Below are 23,558 nucleotides of genomic sequence, written 5' to 3' on the forward strand. Positions count from 1 at the left end.
ATTGTATACTACAACTAGTTTCATTATTAATGTTGTTTCCTTTTACCTTCCAATAGTATGTTATAAAATTGTTTAAATGCTTTATTTTTAATTCTATCTAGGCCTCAATTGTAATCAAACATTTTAATGATTGGTTTATTTACTTAATGCATAATTGCCTAAAGATAAATTGGTATTATCTTATGAACTGGATTTACACAACCTGAATAAAATATTAAGCAAAATGAACATTTCAACAGAAAATATGAGAGTTCACAATAAAGGTAAAGAAACTACAAGTTTGAAACCGTTTCAAAATTGTATAGTACAATACAATATACAATTTCATTAATATAAATATAATATATATAACATTTATTAATTTTAAAGGAATAAGTATTACCAATACGTCACCTAAACTAATGTGATTCTGAGGAATCAGAGCTATTATCAATGAGGCTGAAGTAAGAACTGAAAATAATATAGAACAATATCAACAAATGTATAATAATAAAGAAATACCCAAAATGAGTTAACTTTGGATCCGCTGACATTTATGATATACTATTTGCCCTAACTGCTTATCTGGCTCTTAAAATTTAATTTATTTTACTGTATTATACATTTATACCCCAACGTACCAACTATCTATGTACAAAGATGATTTTATATAATATAATACTACAATACAAATGTGTATTTTCTGTTTCTATTTCAATTTACGATTTTGAATGTGATAGAAACTCAATGCGTATAATATGATGCACATCCGGAACATGGCTTATAATAAAAGGTATATATATTCCTTTGTCTGAAAAATAGATAAATAAATAAGGATAAATGTCATACGAACGACAACGGATGTCTTATGTACCCTATACCCATTGTATACACATATGTGCAAATGGTACGTATTATATTATTTTGTGTGTTTGAAAATCGAAGACCACAGGAGAGTAAGAGGTATCTTAGACCTTTATAAACATATTATAATGGGACATTGCCCCATGGGTATTATTTTTGTCGTCACGTCTGCAGTGTGCAGTGGCGTCGTGAAGACGGTACTATTATTAACATTCTGCATTCAGTATACTAGCTAACAATGGATATTACCTGTATGAAAAATAATCCATGATGGATTTAATATATTTATTTATATAATTTTATTTAGCTTGTGTCATTTTTTATTTTTTCAATTGACATATTATTACTTTTGATGTGCTTAGACGGGTAACAATCAATATTAAATGTTAAATGCATATATGTGAATGTGACACACCCTTTATGGTTTCATTTTCTGTTTTGAAAAGAGTAAAAACATATCTCCGTTCATCATTAGGAAATAAAAAAACATCATCTTTATCCATATTGTGCATGGAGTCTAAAGTTGTAAAAAGTATTGATTGGAGTACTTTAGTCCAGATATTTGCCAAAGATAAAGCAAGTAAAAAATTATAAAATATTGTTTGGTATTTTTATATATTAATTATTAATGATTAATTTGTTATCAATATTTTTAATTAAAATAAATTAATAATTATATATGTATTAAATATTGTATATTATATTTTAGTTAGTTTTCGTGGTGTGTGGTAATATGGAGATTTATGTAATAAGAAAACGATTAATAGTTAAATTGTAGAGAAGGGGCTCTGGTTGCGAATAGCAATGAAAGTTAATAATATATTAGTTCAATTTTATCTTAGGCTGTTTTTAGACGGTTAGTAATATTTTTTCTATGAAACGGTGAAAATGACGGCAATAACATCAACATCATATTATTATTATTAATATGAGATTATCAATAAGATTATTTTATCTAATACCAGTTACCACTGACTATAATATGAAAATAAAGCCTATGCTAATACCACTGATTATAATTACTATAAAAGTGTAATTGTAAATTTGTAATATATTATTTACTATTTATAATCTACCTTATATTCTTATCTCGACGCTTTCAACAGTTTCAGCCACGATTATCATTTATCAAATGTCATTGATTAGGTACTTCATTACTTTATTGAACATTAACATTAAACATTGCGGTCAGCACATGCTCAACCAAGACCACTCGCACACCAGTCACCACCCTAATATTGGTGGTACAATGCACCAAAAACGGTATACTCAAACCGTCATAGACCGCCGCCAATATTATTAAATATTATTTATAATCAACTATTGAACAATATTTAATGTAAAAACAATAACTAATAAGTTCTATAAACGTTACATACTATTATATTATTATGTAAACCAAAATATTAATCATATTTTTGCCAATAGCAGAGAACAATTACTAATTTAATTTGATTTAATTTAAATTAACAATTTAGCTATTTAATTCTTAAATATAGCAACGAGCGTGTTATTGTCTTATTGAGTGTAATTGGCTTATCATGCACAGGTGGAAATGTCTCCATCGGTTACTGGTATAATATAATGTGTGTGTTATATTATTTCTTACCATAATGCTTGGTACCCAAGTTGGATCCAACTACATACCCACCCAAACAATTTCCTCCATGACGTCTAGGCGTCATTAAACCCCTTTCACCACGCCATTGAACACGTCCCTAAGGTGACATTAGAAGTAACAAATTGGTTAACCAATCTGGACATCAAATTTAAATTATTGCAAATAAACTACTGATTTCACTAATAAACCATTATATGTATATAAACAAAATAACATTGTTAAATTGTAGTTAAATATGCGATAAGCATCGTAAACAATATGCATATTGGTACAAATGGTACACTATAAAATCCTCGAAAACGAACTTTAAAATTCAAAATTCCAATTATTCAATTATTGATATTGTAAATTATTTAAACTGAAATACTCACAAGATTTCGAAATAAATATAAGTACTTATTATATATTACAGTTGATGGAAAAACATAATAATTCGTTCGAAGCTTGATATGGGGTGACGGTGTTTAAATACATGTGTATTGTGTTTAAAAGCCTTTAAATCTTGGGGAAAATTAACTTCACTAGGAGCTTTGTTCGATTAATCTGATTAGTTGAAAATATGAATAATTATTTGGTAAACAAGTCTTATTTGCCCTTACTGCATATCAGGCTCTTAAAATTTAATTTATTTTACTGTATTATACATTTACTTGTATTATTTACATGTACTTATATTATACATCATACTCCAACCAGTGCCGCATTTAGACATTTTGCGCCCCGGTGCAAAAAAAAACGACGCCCTTCCTATAGAAAATATAAGAGATAGATCCTCGTGAACCTTTAAAATTTTAAGCAAAGAAAAGAATATGTGTTTTACTGTTTTTTTTATAATATTGTTTAATAATTACATGATCCCCCTGCCCTCTCGACGTAGATATATTTAAATGTATACCACTTAACCACTATTTATAATATATAATTTTTTTTTTTTTTTACATATTTAGGTACATGATGAATAAATATAAGAAAATCATATAAACTATGTAAATTAATATTATATTTTATATAAGTACAATGTATTAACAATTTTAATAAAAACAATGTAATAATATAATATAATATTTGCTTGTATAGATAGGTACTTAAATTTTTCTTCTACTTTGTAGTGTTGCAAATTCATGAATAACGTCATCAAACTCAATGTTAGCTGTTATATCAGATTCTATGTTCATAATTGCTAAATAATTAAGCCTTTCTTCAGTGGTACAAGACCTCAGATAAGTTTTAACACGCTTCAAGCACGAGAATGACCGTTCTGTCGAGCAATTACTGACAGGAATACATAACAGCATTCTGAGAGATACATCTATAAGGGTACATACCTATTAAATCATTTTTCCTCAAAAAACTACACATATCCTGAATAGTTTTAGGAGCCTTATCACCAATACTTAATAAGTGACTGCTAAAATGAACATATTCATTAGCAAATAAGGTGCTGAGATCATCTTTGTATTCATTTCTAAGTACTTCAGCATTCTTTCGGACTTGAATTGATGTCATCTCTGTTAATTTGAAAAAAAAATTGTAATCTATAAGTAGATTTTCATATTTTTCATTTCTTTTTTCTAATTGTGATCGCAGTTGATCAATTATGACAAAATAGGTATTAACTTTAAAATATGAATATTCAACTGTTGTATCTTTGATGGCCCTTCATCAAAAAATTGTTTTCTTATTTTTGATCGTTTAGTACTGGATTGAAACTTTTTAATTTTACTTTTTTCAATTGCACATTGTTTAAAATAATCATAATTTTCATCGGAACGTAAATCAATGATATAAGTTATTAATGATTTATACAATTCACATACTACACCCAAATCGATATTGACAGATTGTAATTTCTTGTTAGTAATGTTCTAGCGGTGTAATATTTGACCCCAGAATATAGATAGAAATGCAGTTTCTAAATTATTTAGTTTATTGATAATTCCTTTAGCTTCATTTCGTGTAAGTATTTTCTCAGTATCATCATTTATTATTAGATTTAATGCATTAATGATTAAAGACCAGTTTTTGTTTAGAGATTGGCAAGCATCATCTCTGGCAGACCATCGTGTTTCAGAAAGTCCTTTAATAGATGTGTTTAGAATTTTCCAGCAGTGAGTAGAAGCTGTGAAAAATGTGTAAACATTTTGAAGTACATCAAAAAATAAGACAGCTTGAGTACAACAATCCACTGCATTGGTTCCTACCAAATTAAGGGAATGAGCAGAGCATGGTACAAATTTTGCCAAAGGATTGACTTCTTTAATTTTTGCTTGCAGTCCAGCATAAATTCCAGACATATTGCTAGCGTTGTAGTAGGATTGGCCTCGAAGATATTCAATATTTAAGTCATATTTTTTAAATACACTAAATACAGCATTTGCCATATCTTCTGCTTTATGTCCTATTTGATCTAAAAAACATAAAAATCTTTCGACAGGTTCACCTTTATTGTTGACATATCGAACACAAAAAGAAAGTTGGTCGATATGTGATATGTCTGGTGTAGAGTCAACATTGATTGAGAAATATCGAGAAGCTTTAACTTCTTGAATAATTGTATTTAATACTTGTCTAGACATTATGCTGATAAATTGCTCATATACATTATATGATATGTACGAGTATGATGTATTACCTTTTCCTGGATTTCCATAAGTTTCTAAATGGTTTGATAAGAAAGAATCAAACTCAGCCAATAATTCGAGGGCCATAAGAAAATTACCATTGTTATTACATCCTATTTTTGAAGTTGCTCCTCTAAATGCCAATCCCCTGGATGATAAACGTTTAACAACAGCCACAACTCGTTTTAATATATTTACCCAGTATGTACGTTGAGTTTCTATTTGTCTCACCACATTATTGTCAATCCGACCAAGTGTATTGCCACGATCTTTCATTTTTATGATATTAGAACGGTGATTTGAAGAATTAGTGTGTTCTAATATACGCTCCTCAGCTTTTTGCCAATTAGAAAAACCAGTTGTAGCAAATGCTGATTTGTTACCAAATAAAAGACATGGACAGCAAAAAATAACACCTTTGCTCTCAGAGTACATCAAAAAGTCTCGTTTCAATTTTTCTCCATTTTTTAAAGTGACCTGAAGATAGCTTAAATTAAAATACATGTAGTAGGTTTTATTAACACCTTTTTGAATTTTAATATAGGCTCTTTTTGACTTTGAAAAATTCATACTGGACACATTTTGAGAAAAACCATGAATACACAAATAATCTCGAGTAGAATTGTTTATGGACCATAGAGCTGGATCAGATCTAATAACATAATAATATATTAATATGGCATAATATATAAATGTTTTCAATTGTATTTCAGAGAGGTGTATTTTTATATATACAACAGAATTATCAAAAAGGAGACATTTTGGTTTAATTAAAGCTAACCATATAATAAATTAAGTATTTTGTATATGGACTTTTATAAATGAATATTTATAAATAATTAACAAATAATTACAGTAGGTAAATAACATTTTAGAACTTTAATATAATTAATTTAAAAGTTTAATACTTTTTAGTTTTTATCTCTAAGATTAGATTCTATAACTTGACAATCCGTTTCAATTTTACTACCATTGCAAACAGGCTTTGGTACTTTTGAAATTTTTTTCTGGTCTATCTCTTGACATTCCATTTCAATTTCATTAGGATCTTCTGTTTTAAAATATATTATTTTTAATTTTAATACAAATATAGAACCAAAATTATATAAAATATTAGCTTACTACCATTGCAAACAGTCTCTGGTACATTTGAAATTTTTTTCTGATCTATCTCTTGACATTCCATTTCAATTTCATTAAGGTCTTCTGTTTAAAATATATTATTTTTAATTTTAATACAAATATAGAACCAAAATTATATAAAATATTAGCTTACTACCATTGCAAACAGTTTCTGCTACTTTTGGAAATGTGCTTGTATCTGATTGTTTAATGCTAAGCTCAAGTAATTCTGGGACTTCTGTTTTTTAATATAATATTATTAATAGAAATAAAAACATTTAAATACTTCTTTATGAATAAATTAGTTATGATATGAGTTAGTATTATACAATAATACAATTATATTCTAATATGATAAGTCATTTTTTTTTTTGGTAAACAGGGAAATAAACTAAACGGAGATGTCAGTCATGCTATTTAATTCATAAATAATAAATATTTTAGTAAAATACTCAGATTATTAATTGTTTGTATCATTACCTATATCGTATCGTATCTGATTAATAGGTACATAGCCACATAGGTATATTGTAACTTTACATTAGTATAACTTATATTATATAGTGTATATTTACTTTCAACTGTAGAAGATGTTTTTTCTCGAAACATGTCTTGAATTTTTCTGCATTTGTTAATAACATTAAGTTCATTTTTGTGTTTTAACAAAGTTTTTTTACGATTTTGAAATCCACTTAACTTTTTTTTGCCGGTCAAAATTAATATAATATTAAAAAAAAATATAGGTAATAAATAAAACGTTTAAACAGCGCCGAGTAGTAAAGGAAATAAAATACCTAATACGGGAATACGGGATCACTAATCACATTGGCATCATTCACAAATACTGAGGATTAAAACGCTCAAGTTTGTTTAGTTTGTTGACTAAGTAATAATTGTATTTTTGTAATAACTAATAACGCACACCACCCGGCACCCGCGATAACAAAATATGCCGTATTATAAATAATTATAATGTCTATTGACAATTTGACATACGAGTAATCATACCATATTTGGGAAAACGATTTGGGTTATTAATAATATTATCGATCGTTGATAGCTATAATATTGCTATAAATACATTAGTTACATTAGTTGTTATCTTTAATCTTACAAACAGTACAATACATTAACATTAAACATATTAATATAAATATATGTATATAATATATATATATATATATATATATATATAATATATTATATGATACTGTTATTAAAATAATTTAAATAAGAAGTTTATAAGCATATTGTTATAGTATATGATAATTATAATATATTATTAAATATTTACACATAATAAATTTATTAAATTAAGTAAAACATGATCTAGTGGAAACTATTCGAAAACCAATAATACCAAATAATAAAGAAACGTGTTAAAGCATATTGTTTCGATAATATACTACTAAGTGTAACACTACTGACATTGCTGTATTAATAAAAAAAGAAATATTATTGTATAAACTCTAATGATGTTAGATTCTAATTAACTTTAATGATGATAATAGCTAATATACTATATGTAATCTATGGGTGATATTAACAGAATATTGCATATAAAAATTATTTTATCTTTATGTAATAATTATTACAATGAATTTATTATAATATAAATGAATAAATATAATATACATCTTAAAATAAGGTAAGTGTAACACTACTGACATTGTATTAATAAAAAAAGAAATATTATTGTATAAACTCTAATGATTTTTAGAGTTCATTACATTATTTGATAGGTTTTTACCCAAATTGTTTGGTCTTTTAGGCTTTCCTTTAGTGACATATTCTTTTGGTCTTCTTCCAGATGGTACCCTTTTTGAACCATGAGTTACTCCTTGTTTTCTCCTACTTATTGAAGTAGGCTGTACCCCGATTTTTCCCTTTCTTCTATTTAGTGAAGCTGCAGTCTTATTTACTGAATGAATAAATCCTACAAATTGTTGACTATTTTGAATATTTTTTAGTCGCGTACATAATTTTTTAAGTATTGTCGATGGTAATGATGGAATCATGTCGTGTAATCTATTCCATTCTTGTGAAACTGTTTCAACAGCTTGGTTTTTTAAATTAGAAACATCCATTATTTGTACATCTGCAGTGGAAATTTGTGTTGTTATATTGTTGACTAATAATATTCCTTCTGCTTCCAAATTTTCAATATTTTCCTGTTGTGTCTCATAAGATTTATTAGTGTTTGTGTTTTCTGGTATTATAGAAAGATGCTTACTGTTTTCATTAATTGATGTTATTAATTGTTCTTTTAGACCTAGAAAGAACTCTGGTGGAGGACATTTATCTCCTAATGCTAGTTTTCCTAATGCATATCGTTCTTCCATTGTTATTGCAAAACTGTTTGGCAATTGAATTTTAAGTTCATGATGAACCCATGCTTGGTGCTTGCAAAAAGCTCCAGATATTCCACTCTTACAAGAACATACTCCAATTTCAGTATTAATTGAATGTATAATAGTACTATCTGATTGACTTGGAATTGTGTAAGTATTAGTATCAACTTGTTTTATGTCATCCTTATTAATGTCAGACATTTTAGAACACAATTTTTTGTACAATCTATGAGTTGCTCTATATCTACCATGGGCATGATCTAATAATCTCAAAGTAAAGTACTCTTCACCAACATGAACAATGAAGTCTACTAGCGCAACTGCATTATAAGCCTTAGTTCTACTTAATATTATATCTTTAATAATTCTAATTGAGGCTTCGGCATAATTGTTTGTTTCATTATTTCTGTATAATGTGCCCAATCTGTAAAGACGCACCCAAGACTTCAAATCTTTTTACAAAGTTGGTATAATTATTTAACTTTTCTCTAATTTCTTTTACAGAGTTTTCAAAATCTTGTTGATTTTCAGAATACATAACCTAAAATAATTGAAATTGTATTTTAAATCACAAAGAAATTTAAATGTTTTATAGCTGCAATAAGTAGAATTACACATTTTTTGTGACTAAATTAATAAAACTAATAAATATTATGTATTAATATAAACAATTAACTTGATTGTATATGCATACAGTGTATTGCTTATTGTTGTAAATTCATAATTAATAAAACACTATTTTTATTATTTTTTACTTTTTAAAATTTTTTTATTAATAAAAATGAATATTTAGAGTCTATGTAAGTAATGTAATATATATAAATAATGCACAAGACTTAAGCCGTTAAGTTCAACCAAATTGAAACACTACTTCTATTAATATATTATAATATATAAAAACAGATTATTACTTTTAAAATGAATACATTTATAAATCTCACTTTTTGAAATTTTCTCATTAATGGTAATCGATCTGAAAGTTTAATTCCATTTTTATTATCATGAAGCCATCTCCATTCGGCTTGTGCCATATGGAAATTACATAAAAACTGTTTAGATGAGGGCCATAATGACTTCAATGCATTTTTTTCTGCTCTAGAGTCGTCAGTCATGAATACTAGTGGAGCCTAAATATTGAATGATTAGTAGCTTATATTATTTAGAAACCATTAATTTATTTAGTTACCTCTTTGCCACCAAAACATTGTGGAAATATTAATTTAAGCAAATTAAATGCACCTTTATAACTCTCTTCTGATTCCCCATGGTGTATTAATATGGCAATAGGTATTGCACCAGCATTTGATAAAGTTAAAAGTACAGTTACGGTATTACAAGTTGTATCTACACAGCCAGTGGAATCGAGAAAAATAATTTCTTGAGCAGACCTTAACTCTTGAGCTCGCTTCATTATAGGTGTAACAATAACTACTGCCCATGGCATGTCTGACTTAATAGATATTTTAGTTCCTAAAATAGAGATGTTCTAACTATGACTATCATTTTGTATTTTAATAGGTATTTAAATTTTTACCTAGTTCAGCATATTGTAAAGACTTTTCTTTCAATTTAACAAGTGGCTCATGAATTGGTCCAAAATTCAATTTTCTCCACTCATCGTGCAAATAGTTAACTTGTCTTTTTGTTGGATTTACTGCTGAATTAGCTAACAAATTATAAGATTCTTCTTGTAGAAGTAATTTGCTCTCATGTAAATGAGAAGCTTCACTTGCAGTAAGTCCATCACTAAAATATGCTATGAATGTATTTCTTGTCTAAAAATTGATTTGTGGTTTATTATATTCTATAAAGTGTACAATTTTTAACATGCTTACTTCTTCAGAAATCCTTAAGTTCTTGAGGGCATCACATGAATTTATGGGGTGGTTGTGACTTAAGTTAAGTTGAACTACGCCACACAGTGGAGGATCTTTTTTCAAATAAAAATCATTTTTCCTGGTATTTTTATTGTTTTTTTTTAATAAAATATGTAAAGATGCCTTACAAACTGTATCACGAGTACTTTCTTTCAGCTTTGTTTTATTTTTTGAAGCATGTTGACAAATCCAATACTTATGAAATACAACTCTAAAATAGTTTGATTGAAATTGTTTATAATTTGTTTTAGATAATTTTGCATGTTATTTGTATGGTCAATTCTGAACAGTCAGTTTATAGTAACAGTTTAAATTTATTTAATACTCATAAAATACAAATATGCAATTAATTTGCAATTGTAAAATAATATAATGTTGTACAATTTTTATCAATAAACTATAAAGTAAATACTTCTAACAGAATTCAATCGTGAACTCTTTTACTAACTACTAAGTGTATGTTATTAGTGATTAAGTACTTTTTATTAATATTATTTAGGTACTGACTATTATTAAATATTATAATACAATATTATTATTTACTATTGATTAAATTTAACATGACATGTTTAATAGGTGTTAATTATGACAAAGCATTATTGGTATTAAAACAAAATAGTGTCCACTGTAAATCTAAAGTATTTATTTATCTGATGGTTTGGAGTAAAATTATTAGTAATACTAGGTAACTATATAAGTATATCTACGTATTATTCTATAATTGATGAAAACCCTAATGTTTTATTATTAAAATATTATTTTAAAATACACTCAAACTTTTAAATGATTCAGGATATAAAAAATACCTAACCTGATTTTTGATTATAATGTAATATTACACTAGACAACTCTATTTCTTTAATATTATTCTATCTAGTTAATAGAAGTGTATACTTAGTTAGAAACATGGATAAAAATGATAAAATATTATTAGAAATTACCAAAAAGAAAGATACCTCAGCATAGATATTAAGTAACTAATTATCATAGATGGTACTTGATTGTATTTTCAGCAAGGGAGACAATAGTCTAGTGTAGAAAAAAACTACAAATTCAGCATGAAATCAATAAATATATAATATAAAACATGGTTAGATGGCAAGATAGATTGTAACATTAATTATACTAAGAACACTTAGGTATTTTAAATGCTGTCTTGAACGTAATTAAATATCAAATACCTATCTAGCTTGTTTAAATATTTTTTTAAATTCAAAATAATCATATTATATTTTTTGACAATCATTGTATAATTTTATTTTTGTATTTTTCATATTATATTATTGTTAAAGTATTTCAGAATTAAAATATAATAAACATTTATTTTTTTTATTTTTCAGTATAAAATTAAGTAGGTAGTACAGCATTAAGTTTTGGCGATACCTATAGGCTATAATGTATAACATTACAATTTTAAATTAGTAATTACAAAATTAATTAAATTCAAAAATTTTCAAATTCATGACAACATTTATAATTGTTTTTAAGTACTTTTTGGCATGAGTGTATTTTTAAAAGTACTTAAAAACAATTTTAAAAGTAGGTATTTTTTAAATAATAATTATCATTTTGTCACTAGATGATGAAAATTATTTTTAACCATGTTTAAAATAAAAATAAAAATTATAGATCTGTAAAAAACATTTTTAATTTGCACTTTTTGAGGAGTATTATAAAATTGTACTTTTGAATCTAACATACTATTCTTTGGTGGGTCTACTGTCCTTGCATGACCAGCATAAAGTCATAAATGCTAACTTTATTCACAAGTAAATATAAAGTAGGTAGGTATAATTATAAAAAAAAAATGTATCTGTTGAACCATAATAATATTAACATACCAAAAATTAAAACCGTTTTTGATTAAATTTAATATTCTTTAACAGTATATCATATTTATAAATAGGCAGGTACCATAGGTACTACATACTAATTTTTTTATTATATTAAGCGATGTGGCTGTCTTAAAAATAGTCAGTTATGATTTATTCATCAGTAAAAGGTAAAACACATAACTACATGTCTACATTATTAACCAGAAATAAATGTCTACAGACATAAATGGGTTACACTTTTAAACATATACTTTTCAAAACTACAATAATTATATTCAATATACAGTTTGTTCAATATTTGCAGGACTCATATATACAATTTTTTTACAAATTTTGAAATCTAAGAACAACTATCAATCAACATCAATCAAATTTTGAAGTTCTGAATACCTAATAAAATGTCTTACTATTGATACTGATATACGTATTAACCTATATTATTAACTTGTGTTCTGTAACTACTTATGTTTTAATGTTATGTTAAGATATTTTAGTTTAAGAAACTATCAACAATAAATAACAATATTAAACTGTAAATTAAAAAATAAATATAGAAAATTACTTTTGAGGATTCTGTAACTCGAAATTTACTATCCAATTACTATTTGACCAAGCGCTAAATAATTCAAGCCAGTTATTAGCAGAACTTATATCTGTAATATTTGTTCGCACACAGAAGACATTTTTTTCAGGATTTGATTTAGCCCAATCAATATCAGATACATATTTATTATTAATATATTTAATTATTGTATCAATAGACATCCTTGAAGAATATTTCTTGCAATAAATAAATACCAAATAAAATATTAAAAACTATAAAATATTATTTTATAATAATATAACTAATTAGTATCTTTCATTTAATGATAATAATATAATAGTTTTGTCAAATAATAATCAAATAATCAATATCATGTAAATATTTGGCGCAATAATTAATATGAAATAACAATTAAATCAATAAATAATTATCATCAAAACAAATGCTTTAATATATAATATCAATATGTTTATCAATATCATTTAAAAATATTTGGCGCGAATTTTAAATGGGCCAATGAAAACTCCGTATTAAAGACTGGCTCTGGGGCTATAGAGGGTTTGGTAATACGCGGGTCGCCCGGGGCAGTTGTAGCCAGTGCCCCCCCCCCTCCTAAATGCGGCACTGACTCCAACGTACCAACTATCTATGTACAAAGATGATTTTATATAATTTAACACTACAATTCAAATGTGTATTTTCTGTTTCTATTTCAATTTACGATTTTGAATGTGAGAGAAACTCAAAGCGTATAATATGATGCACATCCGGAACACGGCTTATAATAAAAGGTCTATATATTCCTTTGTCTGAAAAATAGATAAATCAATAAGGATAAATGTCATGCGAACGACAACGGATGTCTTATGTACCCTATACCCATTGTATACACATATCATATGTAACATATGTGACATATGTACAAATGGTACGTATTATATTACTTAGTATGTTTGAAAATCGAAGATCACAGCAGAGTAAGAGGTATTTTAGACCTTTATAAACATATTATAATGGGACATTGCCACATGGGTATTATTTTTGTCGTCACGTCTGCAGTGTGCAGTGGCGTCGTGAAGACGGTACTATTGTTAACATTCTGCATTCAGTATACTAGCTAACAATGGATATTACCTGTAAGAAAAATAATCCATAATGGATTTAATATATTTATTTATATAATTTTATTTACCTTGAGTCATTTTTTATTTTTTAAATTGACATATTATTACTTTTGATGTACTTAGACGGGTAACAATCAATATTAAATGTGAGTCACCAGAACGGAATTCATATACAGAAACGATCATATCATATATCTATATTTTTCCGTTTTTACGTAAATTGGTAGATTATTAGTCAACAAAAAATGTGCGTGTATGTATACTGCGCGTCGATCCATGAGCTGAGCTTGGCGATCTTTGTTAATATTATATATATTGTTATTTATATACAAATATAATACATATAGACATATGTCAACAACAATTAAAAATTCAACGCAGGGGTTTGACTAATGTGTGTGCAGTATAATTTGTGATGCTATTATAACTAACGTAATATACATATTATATAATATATTAATAATTTTATTAGAATGTTAAGTGTAAAATATTAATTTACGTAAAAACTGATTATATTTCGTAGTATAAATAAATAATTTTTTGTTACACTGATAGGTGTGGAATTTGGTTAAAAAATTGTCAACTGCCAGCTGAAACTTTATCACAAAAAAATATTAAGTTGTGTGGAAAACATTTTGAAAAAAATTTGTTTTTAAATTATTTGGAGAACAGATTAAAACTAGATGCTATACCTACACTATTTCCAGGTGTGTAAGAAATAATATGACATTCATCAGCAATAACTTTCTAATCACATTTTATTTTTTATTTATATTCAGTGTAGTAAACCAGGTTTACTCTTTGTACCAGGCATTTCCGAGTATTGTATTATTACATTTGTACAATGCTCTTGTTATTCTGACCTACGTGATTAGAAACACATATTTATAAAACTATAATGTATTATGATAAATTGATTACGAATGTGTTTTTTGTTGTATGTTTCCACTAGTATGTACGAACATAAATTGTAAGCCTATCCGGTGGCTTGGTAGAGATCACGCCACGGAAAAGGTCACGGGTATATAAGGGGTATTAGTTTTAAACATAAAGCAGAATTACTAGAATTATTTCTACTAGCTTCCTGCACGTAGTTCTCAGGTACCGAGCGGAAACTCTGCCTTCACATTTCAAGTACAATTTAAAATTACATTGTTACTATTTTAAGCTATTTTATTCTATTAAAACATACTGTTCTCACGTATAATACAACATTGATTTCTTTTACTTATTTCAACATACCTTAATGTCTCTACAAAATACCAACAACGAGAAGTCGAAGCACGTCATTAAATAATTAAAGTGTACAAGTGTAGTACGGGAGTACTACATTAGATAAAAAAGATGATTGTGATGTGGGTACATGCTTAGAGTTGTTGTCTAGTGACAAAGTTGAAATTGTTTCCAGTTCAACTAAATCTGTGTCTTGTGGCTCAAATACTCCACTTAAAATTACTGATGATCCTGGTAAATATATTTTTATTTTTTATATTTATTTTTAAAATTTGTTATTATTACTTAGTAACAAAGAACTTTATACATTCTGGTTGTTCAAAATCAAAAACTACTGAAACATATAGCAGCGATGAAATACTAGCACTTCCATTGTCTAGTTCACCTTGTAATTAATATGATTTTTATAAAAATTTATAATAATTGTTTAATATAATGTGTTTAAATTTTGTCAAGTAGTACATGATAGTATTATTGACTACACGGTTTCTTCTGGGACATCATCATCTTTTTCAAGTGAAAAATCTAGATTAGATTCTCCTTTAGATTTCATAAGCCCTAGTAAGATTTAATCAAACAATTTTACTCAATTGTATATTTATACTTTACTGTATGCTTACTAACATCTTATAAATATTATTTAGGTTTTTCAAAAGGTTGTCAAACGCTAAAAGCCTGGTTTGAAAAAACACCTAGAAAAGTTTTGTTACGGCAACAGTTGAAACATGAGAAAGAAGCTCGTCTTAAAGCTGAAAAAACAATTCTGGGCTTGAGCAATCAGTTAACTGTTGTGTGTTCAATACTGTTGACAATTTTCTCTTTGTGAACAACATTTGTCACCCAGTGCACTAACTATTGTGAAAACTCATATTATGTACAAAACAAGAAACCCTTATGGATACAGGTACACAAACGATATGAAACAATTAGCATTAACAATCTACTTCTTAGGTCCATCTGTATATAGGTTTTTGAAAAATACACTAAGTCTACCTTCTGTTAGAACTTTAAGAAGAGTTACTTCAAAATATGAATTGATTCCAGGGTTAAATGATTTTTTATTTGAATTTGTTAAATTCAAAATTTCAAACTTTAAAACTGAGGCCCTTGACTGCGTCTTATGTGCTGATGAAATGTCATTAAAAACTCATTTATATTATTCACTTCCTAAAGATGAAATTATAGGATTTCATCAGACAAATCTCACTAAAACTTATGAGGCAGCAAAGTACGCATTAGTTTTAATGATAAGGGGAATTAATGTATCATGGAAACAGTCAATAGCATAGTTTTTTGTGTCTGGAACTTGCCGTAACCCAGATTTAATTTATATTATAATGTGTACCATAAAAAAATTGTTAAATATTTCTTTAAATGTTAAAGCATTTATCACTGACCAAGGCTCAAATTTTGTTAGCTTTAGTAAAAGTGTTTATGTTAGCTCACAATGTCCTTATTTTACAGTTAACGGTAAAGAGATTGTATATTTGTTTGCTCCGCCACATTTGTTAAAGTCAACACGTAACATGTTTTTCAAACATCATTTTTGTATTGATGATGAACTCACTGATAACAAATATATCATACAATTTTATAATGAGGATAGCAAACTTAATTTAAGATTAGCACCTAAGCTTACTCATGCTCACATAAATCCAAGACCATTTGAAAAAATGCGAGTCTATTTGGCAGCCCAAAATTTAGTCAATCGGTAGCTGCTGCAGGAATGAACACTCACTTAGAATTGGGTTTTGGGTAAATTACCGTTAGAGTCAAAATGTACAATTAATGTTATTGATAAAATGGACAAACTATTTGACATTTTTAATTCAAGTAAAGTTCCAAACAGCAAATCCTTCAGAAGACCTTTTAAAAATACTTCAATTCAAATAGAACATCTTTCTATGATGCTTTCATTTAAAAAAAAAAATAAAAGTTATTACAAAGATAAATGGTACAGATGTGACTAGCAAGATGAATTACATAAACGGTTGGCTGATATCCATTAATGGATTGTTAAAGTTGTGGGTTTCATTAGGGGTGCACGATTGTTTTTTTTCTTAAATAATCGATTGTTTTTTAAATACTTTATAATAATCGATTAATCGATTATTATTGATTTTATATTATAATTGTTAATCAAACATACGCGAGTCGATTAACCGATCAATTGCGAGTCGATTAATCGATCAATCGTGAGTAGATTAATTGATCAATCGTGAGTAGATTAATCGATATGTTACTTAATTAATTTATGTAGCTATTTACAATTTATCAATTCAAGAATTCAGCAGATAGGAATATAGGATCGTTATAGTGGAAATGATAAACATTAAACGTACCTAATCGTACCTAATATATAAATATGTTATCAGCTAGACATTGTGGACTGTGGTGCAGGTGGACAGAGTGTCAGACTACTCAGACCGATATTATTATTATAACTTAATATGTTGTTTATGTTATCAAATTAATTATTTATGTTGTCAAACTGTTAACTTTGTTATAGGTAAGGAAAAATAATTATATACAAAATGTTTACTCCCTATGCACTTATGCCTTATGGGCTTATGCCTTATACAACATGTTTAACCAACTGTTTTTGTTATATAGTAATGAGAATTTCTCGTTTACTAATAAAATATAAGATATAAATTTAAAATACTTGTAGAGTATTAGGTGAATTTTTAAACTTAAACTTCTACAACATAATGTATGCTAATAAAATATATCAATACGTTTAGTCACATGTCTCATATTCATATAGATATAAGTTAAAAGGTTAGATACTTAGATAATTAGAATAGATACATTAATTAACAAAGTTATAATACTTATTTTATTTAAATAATTCTAAAATAACATTTACTTGTAGTCTTGTACTCTTGTCACTTGTTGTTTTAATATTAAATAATAATCTCAAATTCTCCACAAGTAGGTATTTAACAAATTATATAAGTAGTTAAAAATATAAAATAAAAATGTAAAACCTTTTTTTTTAAAATAATTTGAATTTAAACATTAAAAACATAACCTTCTAGTCAACTGAAGTTTAAAAAAATTAAAAATTACTTTTTGGCATAAACTGATAACATAAATTTACAATAGTAAAATAATTGTATTTATTAAATAGGAATTGGAACATGGGCCTTATTTGCAGATAGAAAAACAAGTTGGCTAGCATGATCATTTGTAAGTGTAGCTCTATGATCTGTGACTATAAGACCTCCTTAGCTAAACACTCTCTCAGACGCCACACTAGTAGCTTGAATGGTAAGAAATTTTCTTGCAAGAATAGTTAAAAAAGGGTACATCGATGAATTTAAATTCCACCACTTTAGAGGATTTTGACAAAATGATATTGTAGGTAATCCTGTATAAAACTCAATTTCTTTCTCTATTTTATGCAGTGTAGTATCATTTTCCTAAATAAAACAAAATACAAATAATATGTAATAGCTAGTAGCACTGATCAGAATGGTTTAACTAGGTTTTATAGTCTTACTTGATTTGAAGATCGATCATTAGGAACATTTGTTTCTCCGAATATTGCAAGCAAGCCAGATTGTTTAGCTTTTTTAGATGGAGAACTATAGTCCATTGATGAATTATCAGTTCCATCTTCTTTACCATTATGCATTTCATTCCAAACCATCCAAGCACTGAGACATTCAGTTTTCATGGCATATTTTACAGATAGTTGATCAGTATCATTTATATATTTCATCTTAAATCGAGGATCCAGTACCATAGTAATTTTTAGTGCATCATTGTCATTATAACGATTATCGAGCAAATCCGAAATTGTGTTATACATTTCGTTTTTTAATTCAGCTGTATTTTCATTTGTGGATACCTCATTAATTTTATTTTTTATGTTATTAATTACTGGGTAGATAGCAGAAGCAGTAACATAGGTTTCCCCTGCTAAATTATCTGCAATTTCTCTAACAGGACTTAAAACCATTTCAATACGTTTTAAGACTTCAAACTCTTCATAATTTATTATACATTTTTTATATTCTCCTTTTTTGTAGGTACGTAAAAAACTTGATAAAGCTAATTCTTGGGTAATAACAACTTTAATTAAATCAAGAAGAGACCACCATCTGGTTTTTGAATATGACGGAAACTTTATACATTTTAAACAAAATCGTTCTTGTTCAGTTTTTAAATTCTTACTGCCTGCCAGCTATGTGCAAAAATATTTTGAATTTTTTTTACTTTTACAACAATTACATTCACTTGTTGAAGAAGAAATATTCTTCCGACAGCTATGTTAAAAGCATGCCCAAAACATGGTGTATGAGTAATATTCAAATTTTTAACTGCTTTTAATACATTAGATCCATGGTCAGTTGTAAATGAATATATTTTTTTGCTTGGAATTTCAATATTATATTCCAAGAGTAACATAATCAATGCATCAGCTATATTGTCACCAGTATGATCTTCAATAAGTTCAATACATCCCAAACATATACAACCTGTAAAGTTAAAATTAAATAATTTAAATGAGTTAATAATATTAGGGCAATAAATTAATGACATAGAGGCTACAGATATAAAAATTACATTGAATGTTTGATTATTATTTTTTTTTCTTCAACGACAACAAAATTAAATAAAAAAAACTGATAAAATATTTAACGAAATTTTTAAACTATGATTAAAATAATTAGGGAGTATTTTGGTTTTTGTACATACCTAAATTAAAATCATTGTCAATATAATGACCTGTCAAAGCCATAAATGGCTGATTTGCTACTGATGTCCAACAGTCAGTAGTGAATGACATGAACAATGTATTTTTTGCGATAGTTTCAACATTGTCCTTAGTCACCTTGTAGAGATAAGGTTTCCTTGATTCAGTCATTGTTTTGCGGCTTGGAATTTTATAGCTAGCATTAAGGGCATTTGTATACATTTTAAATCCATCTTTTGTGACAATGCTATACGGCATCATATCTGTAGAAATGAAATAAGCTAGCACATTGTCAATTCTTGCCTGAGCAGTTGCAGTAAGTGTATAGGATGTAATTGGTAATTGGTTCATTTTTTTTTCATTTTTCATTTTTGAGCTGGTACTATTTACTGAACATGGAATTGTTGTTGCTGTTGATGAAAATGAACCCCTAAAAATAAAACTTGAGACATTAAACCAATTTAAGTTCACATTATATTTATAAGTAAATTATTACAGTAAACATTTTTGACATTATTAAACTAAATTATAATTTACCTAACCTAAACGTTTGTGTATTATATTTTAAAAATTTAAGTGTTAGCCTATAATATAAATAAAAATTGTATGATCCAACTTATCTAATATATATAATAGGTAGGTACCTACTAATAATTTGTTGAAAATCAGTTATTTAAAAATTTTAATTTTAAAAAGTAAAAAAGTAGGTATTCATATTTATATATGGCTATATTTAGTTAATTCCTTTAAGGATAGGTAGTTAAAAAATGCAACACGAATATGAAAATGAACAAAGTACCTAGGTGGCTAGGTCCTATTCTTTAAAAATATTAATTAAATAATTATAAAAACAAAACTTTTAGTTATATCTATTGCTAGTTATAATGAAAATAGTTACTCAGTCTTGAACTCTTGAATATTATATTTAATATTGTACTATTGTTTATTTATAATATTGGATAGTTAATAAATTTAAACAATATATTAGAGTAGGAATGTCATACTAGCTAGTAGCCGCTACTCGCTAGTCGTTGGCACCTATACCTTAGTACCTTACATATAAACATTTTTGTATAGGTACCTACCGATATTTATATTGAATAAAAAACTTAAACTTATTACTTAACATAAAACTTAAAAAAATAATTATAGATTATGAAAAAATGAATAAAACATTGTCAATCATTATTTATTCTTATTTAATGTCCCAAGTCCCAATAGGTAGTTTATTATTATTTGTGTTATAAATGTGACATTATTACGTTAACAATCGACCTATCACTGATCAGTATTCAGTATGCAGTACCCAGTTGTCAGTACTCAGTAGTCGGTACCCAACTTTACCCTACTTAAATAATTAATACTTAATAGATTACTTCTTAATATAATATCATAGTCCATAGATGGACAATATTTGTTACAAATAATACATATAAATAAAACTTACTCATCATCACATTCATCAATGTTAACTAACAACGAGGATGGCGATCCTGAAAGGCCTTTGCGCTGATCATCCAACTCTTTAAATTTTGGCTTGTGCTTGGACTGAAGGTGATTCCATAAATTCGTTGTATTTGTACCTGAATTGGCGTACGTCTTTTTACAGATTTGACATTGGGCACGTAAACCACAGTCAGTTTTAATAAAAACTTGCCACACTTCACTCATGATGTAAATTGAGGTAATAGGTAATTGAAAATTCGTAAATCGTAAACTAAATGTTACATTAATAATGACGTTATAATCATAGGTTAAAGAATAGTATGGAAATAGAATGGTTATTATAACTTATAATAATAATTGTAATGACGTTATTAATAAATGTAACAAATTTTGTATCTACAGAAGATATAAATAGCTCAATAGTCAACGTTTTCCAATGTTTTATTATGATAACAGATATTTTATCGTGTTTCACTATAAACATGTTTAATATCTATGGTGTTTCATTAATCTGTGATACCATACAACAATCGATTTTTTAATTGTTAATCGATTGGCTGATTAATCGATTAATCGAAACAATTAATCGATTAATCGATATTTTTTTACGATTAATCGATTATTTATAATTTTTAGAAATAATCGATTGTCATAATCGCGCACCCCTAGGTTTCATTGCACAAATCAACTAGACACCCTAGTGAGTATGTGTTATATACCAACCGTCTAAACCAAGATTGCTTAGAAAATTTATTCGGTATGTTTCGCAATAAGAATGGAAACAATCGAAATCCCACTCCTGTACAATTTTATATAGCTTTTCGGAATTTATTTTGTTTAAACTATTTTCAACATTCACCTAATGCTAATTGCATTAAAGACCTTGATGACATTTTATGTCATATGAATCCTCAAGAAGTTGGGTCTACCAATGTTGAGTTGCCAATACATATTTCAATTTCAAAATTGGTACTATTGACTATAGACACTTAAATTTACCTGAGAAAAACGCCTTACATTATGTTTGTGGTTATTTGTATAGCAAGTGCTTAAGCCAACATACCTGTGATTTATGTGTAAAGTATGGTAGGTACCAAACAAATTTAGACCAAGCTTTTTTATTATGCTATTTTAAAGCATACACTAATACTGTACAGACAACTTATGGTAACCTTCAGATGCCCAACAATGATTTTTATCAATTCATATTTGAACTTGAAAATATATTTATTCAAAGATTTCCTTTACTTGCTGTTGCTAAAGGAGTAGCTTCTAATTTAAATGAATTTTTGTGTAATGTACCTTTTAAGCACCCATGTCCACATTTTGATTATGTTCATTTAATTAAGTTATTTGTAAGATTTAGAATATTTTCCTCTGTTAAATTTTTAAAACGAGAGTTAGTTTCAGAACGTCAATTTAAAAATAGAAAACTGACAATATTAAAACATTTATAATTAATGATGATATAATGACAATGTAATATTCATCATATTCTAGGATAATGTTGTTTAAATTTTATTTGTTATTGTTTTTTTGTTTTATTTGTACAATTTGACATATAAGTACTTACTTACTTGCCTAATTTTTAATAATTTTATTTGAAAAAAAATGTATAAATCATGATTAAAAAATATTTTTGTCTAATTTAAGATAACATGTTATTTGGTATTTCAAAAATAATGACTTACTCAATGTTATAATTTTACAGGGTCTTTAGACACCAGGATAGAGAAAATACTTGAAAATAGTTTATAGATACAAATCATAATTAACAGTGTCAAAATACAAGATAGAAATCTATCTAAGACACTGCTCATCACTGGCAGTGAAGTGATCTCATTAGTATCATTTAATTATTTTAATATGACAAATATATTGGTCATATATATTAATTTATGTTTTATTTTTCAGAAATATTGCACAACTGCTTCTGCTTCTCCAGCTTTGCCTTTATTCCATGCAAGTGGGATTAACTACTATTATTTTTGCTCAACATGCCATTATATTCCTGTAATAACCTGGCCTTTTTTACTTTTTCCTTCTCAATCTATTCTTTTATTTATTTTCCATATTTTCTTACCTCCCTCCACTATTCAAGACAGCCTTCAAACAATCGTGATCTATTAGCTTTCAAAACTACATCAGCTGCATTTTTAGCTTCTAATAAATAAAATATATTTTTGATTTAATAAAACATGTATTTTTTTAAACTATGTATTTAATGTGAATCCCT

At 27.0% G+C, this 23,558-nt stretch overlaps 2 protein-coding genes and 2 pseudogenes across 3 annotated transcripts in view; 3 read left to right on the forward strand and 1 right to left on the reverse strand.

Annotated features, from left to right (window-relative positions):
* The window catches only part of LOC149062218 (uncharacterized), a 510,544-nt pseudogene that overhangs the window by 89,504 nt on the left and 397,482 nt on the right, over positions 1–23,558 (forward strand). The window lies entirely within an intron of this gene.
* LOC149062220 (uncharacterized) overlaps positions 1–23,558 on the forward strand; it is a 204,454-nt gene that overhangs the window by 85,658 nt on the left and 95,238 nt on the right. The window lies entirely within an intron of this gene.
* Positions 13,764–16,886, forward strand: LOC149062226 (uncharacterized). The gene is given in 9 exon segments (XM_089221586.1): positions 13,764–13,798; positions 14,494–14,645; positions 15,274–15,413; positions 15,502–15,559; positions 15,628–15,732; positions 15,816–15,958; positions 15,961–15,985; positions 15,988–16,122; positions 16,636–16,886. Coding segments are annotated over 9 exon segments (1,044 nt in total).
* LOC149062227 (E3 SUMO-protein ligase ZBED1-like) lies at positions 18,297–21,547 on the reverse strand (annotated as a pseudogene).

Source organism: Diuraphis noxia, unplaced genomic scaffold, assembly GCF_037042655.1.
Source record: "Diuraphis noxia isolate RWA-SAM2 unplaced genomic scaffold, SU_Dnox_SAM2 contig0001, whole genome shotgun sequence".
NCBI lineage: Eukaryota > Metazoa > Arthropoda > Insecta > Hemiptera > Aphididae > Diuraphis > Diuraphis noxia.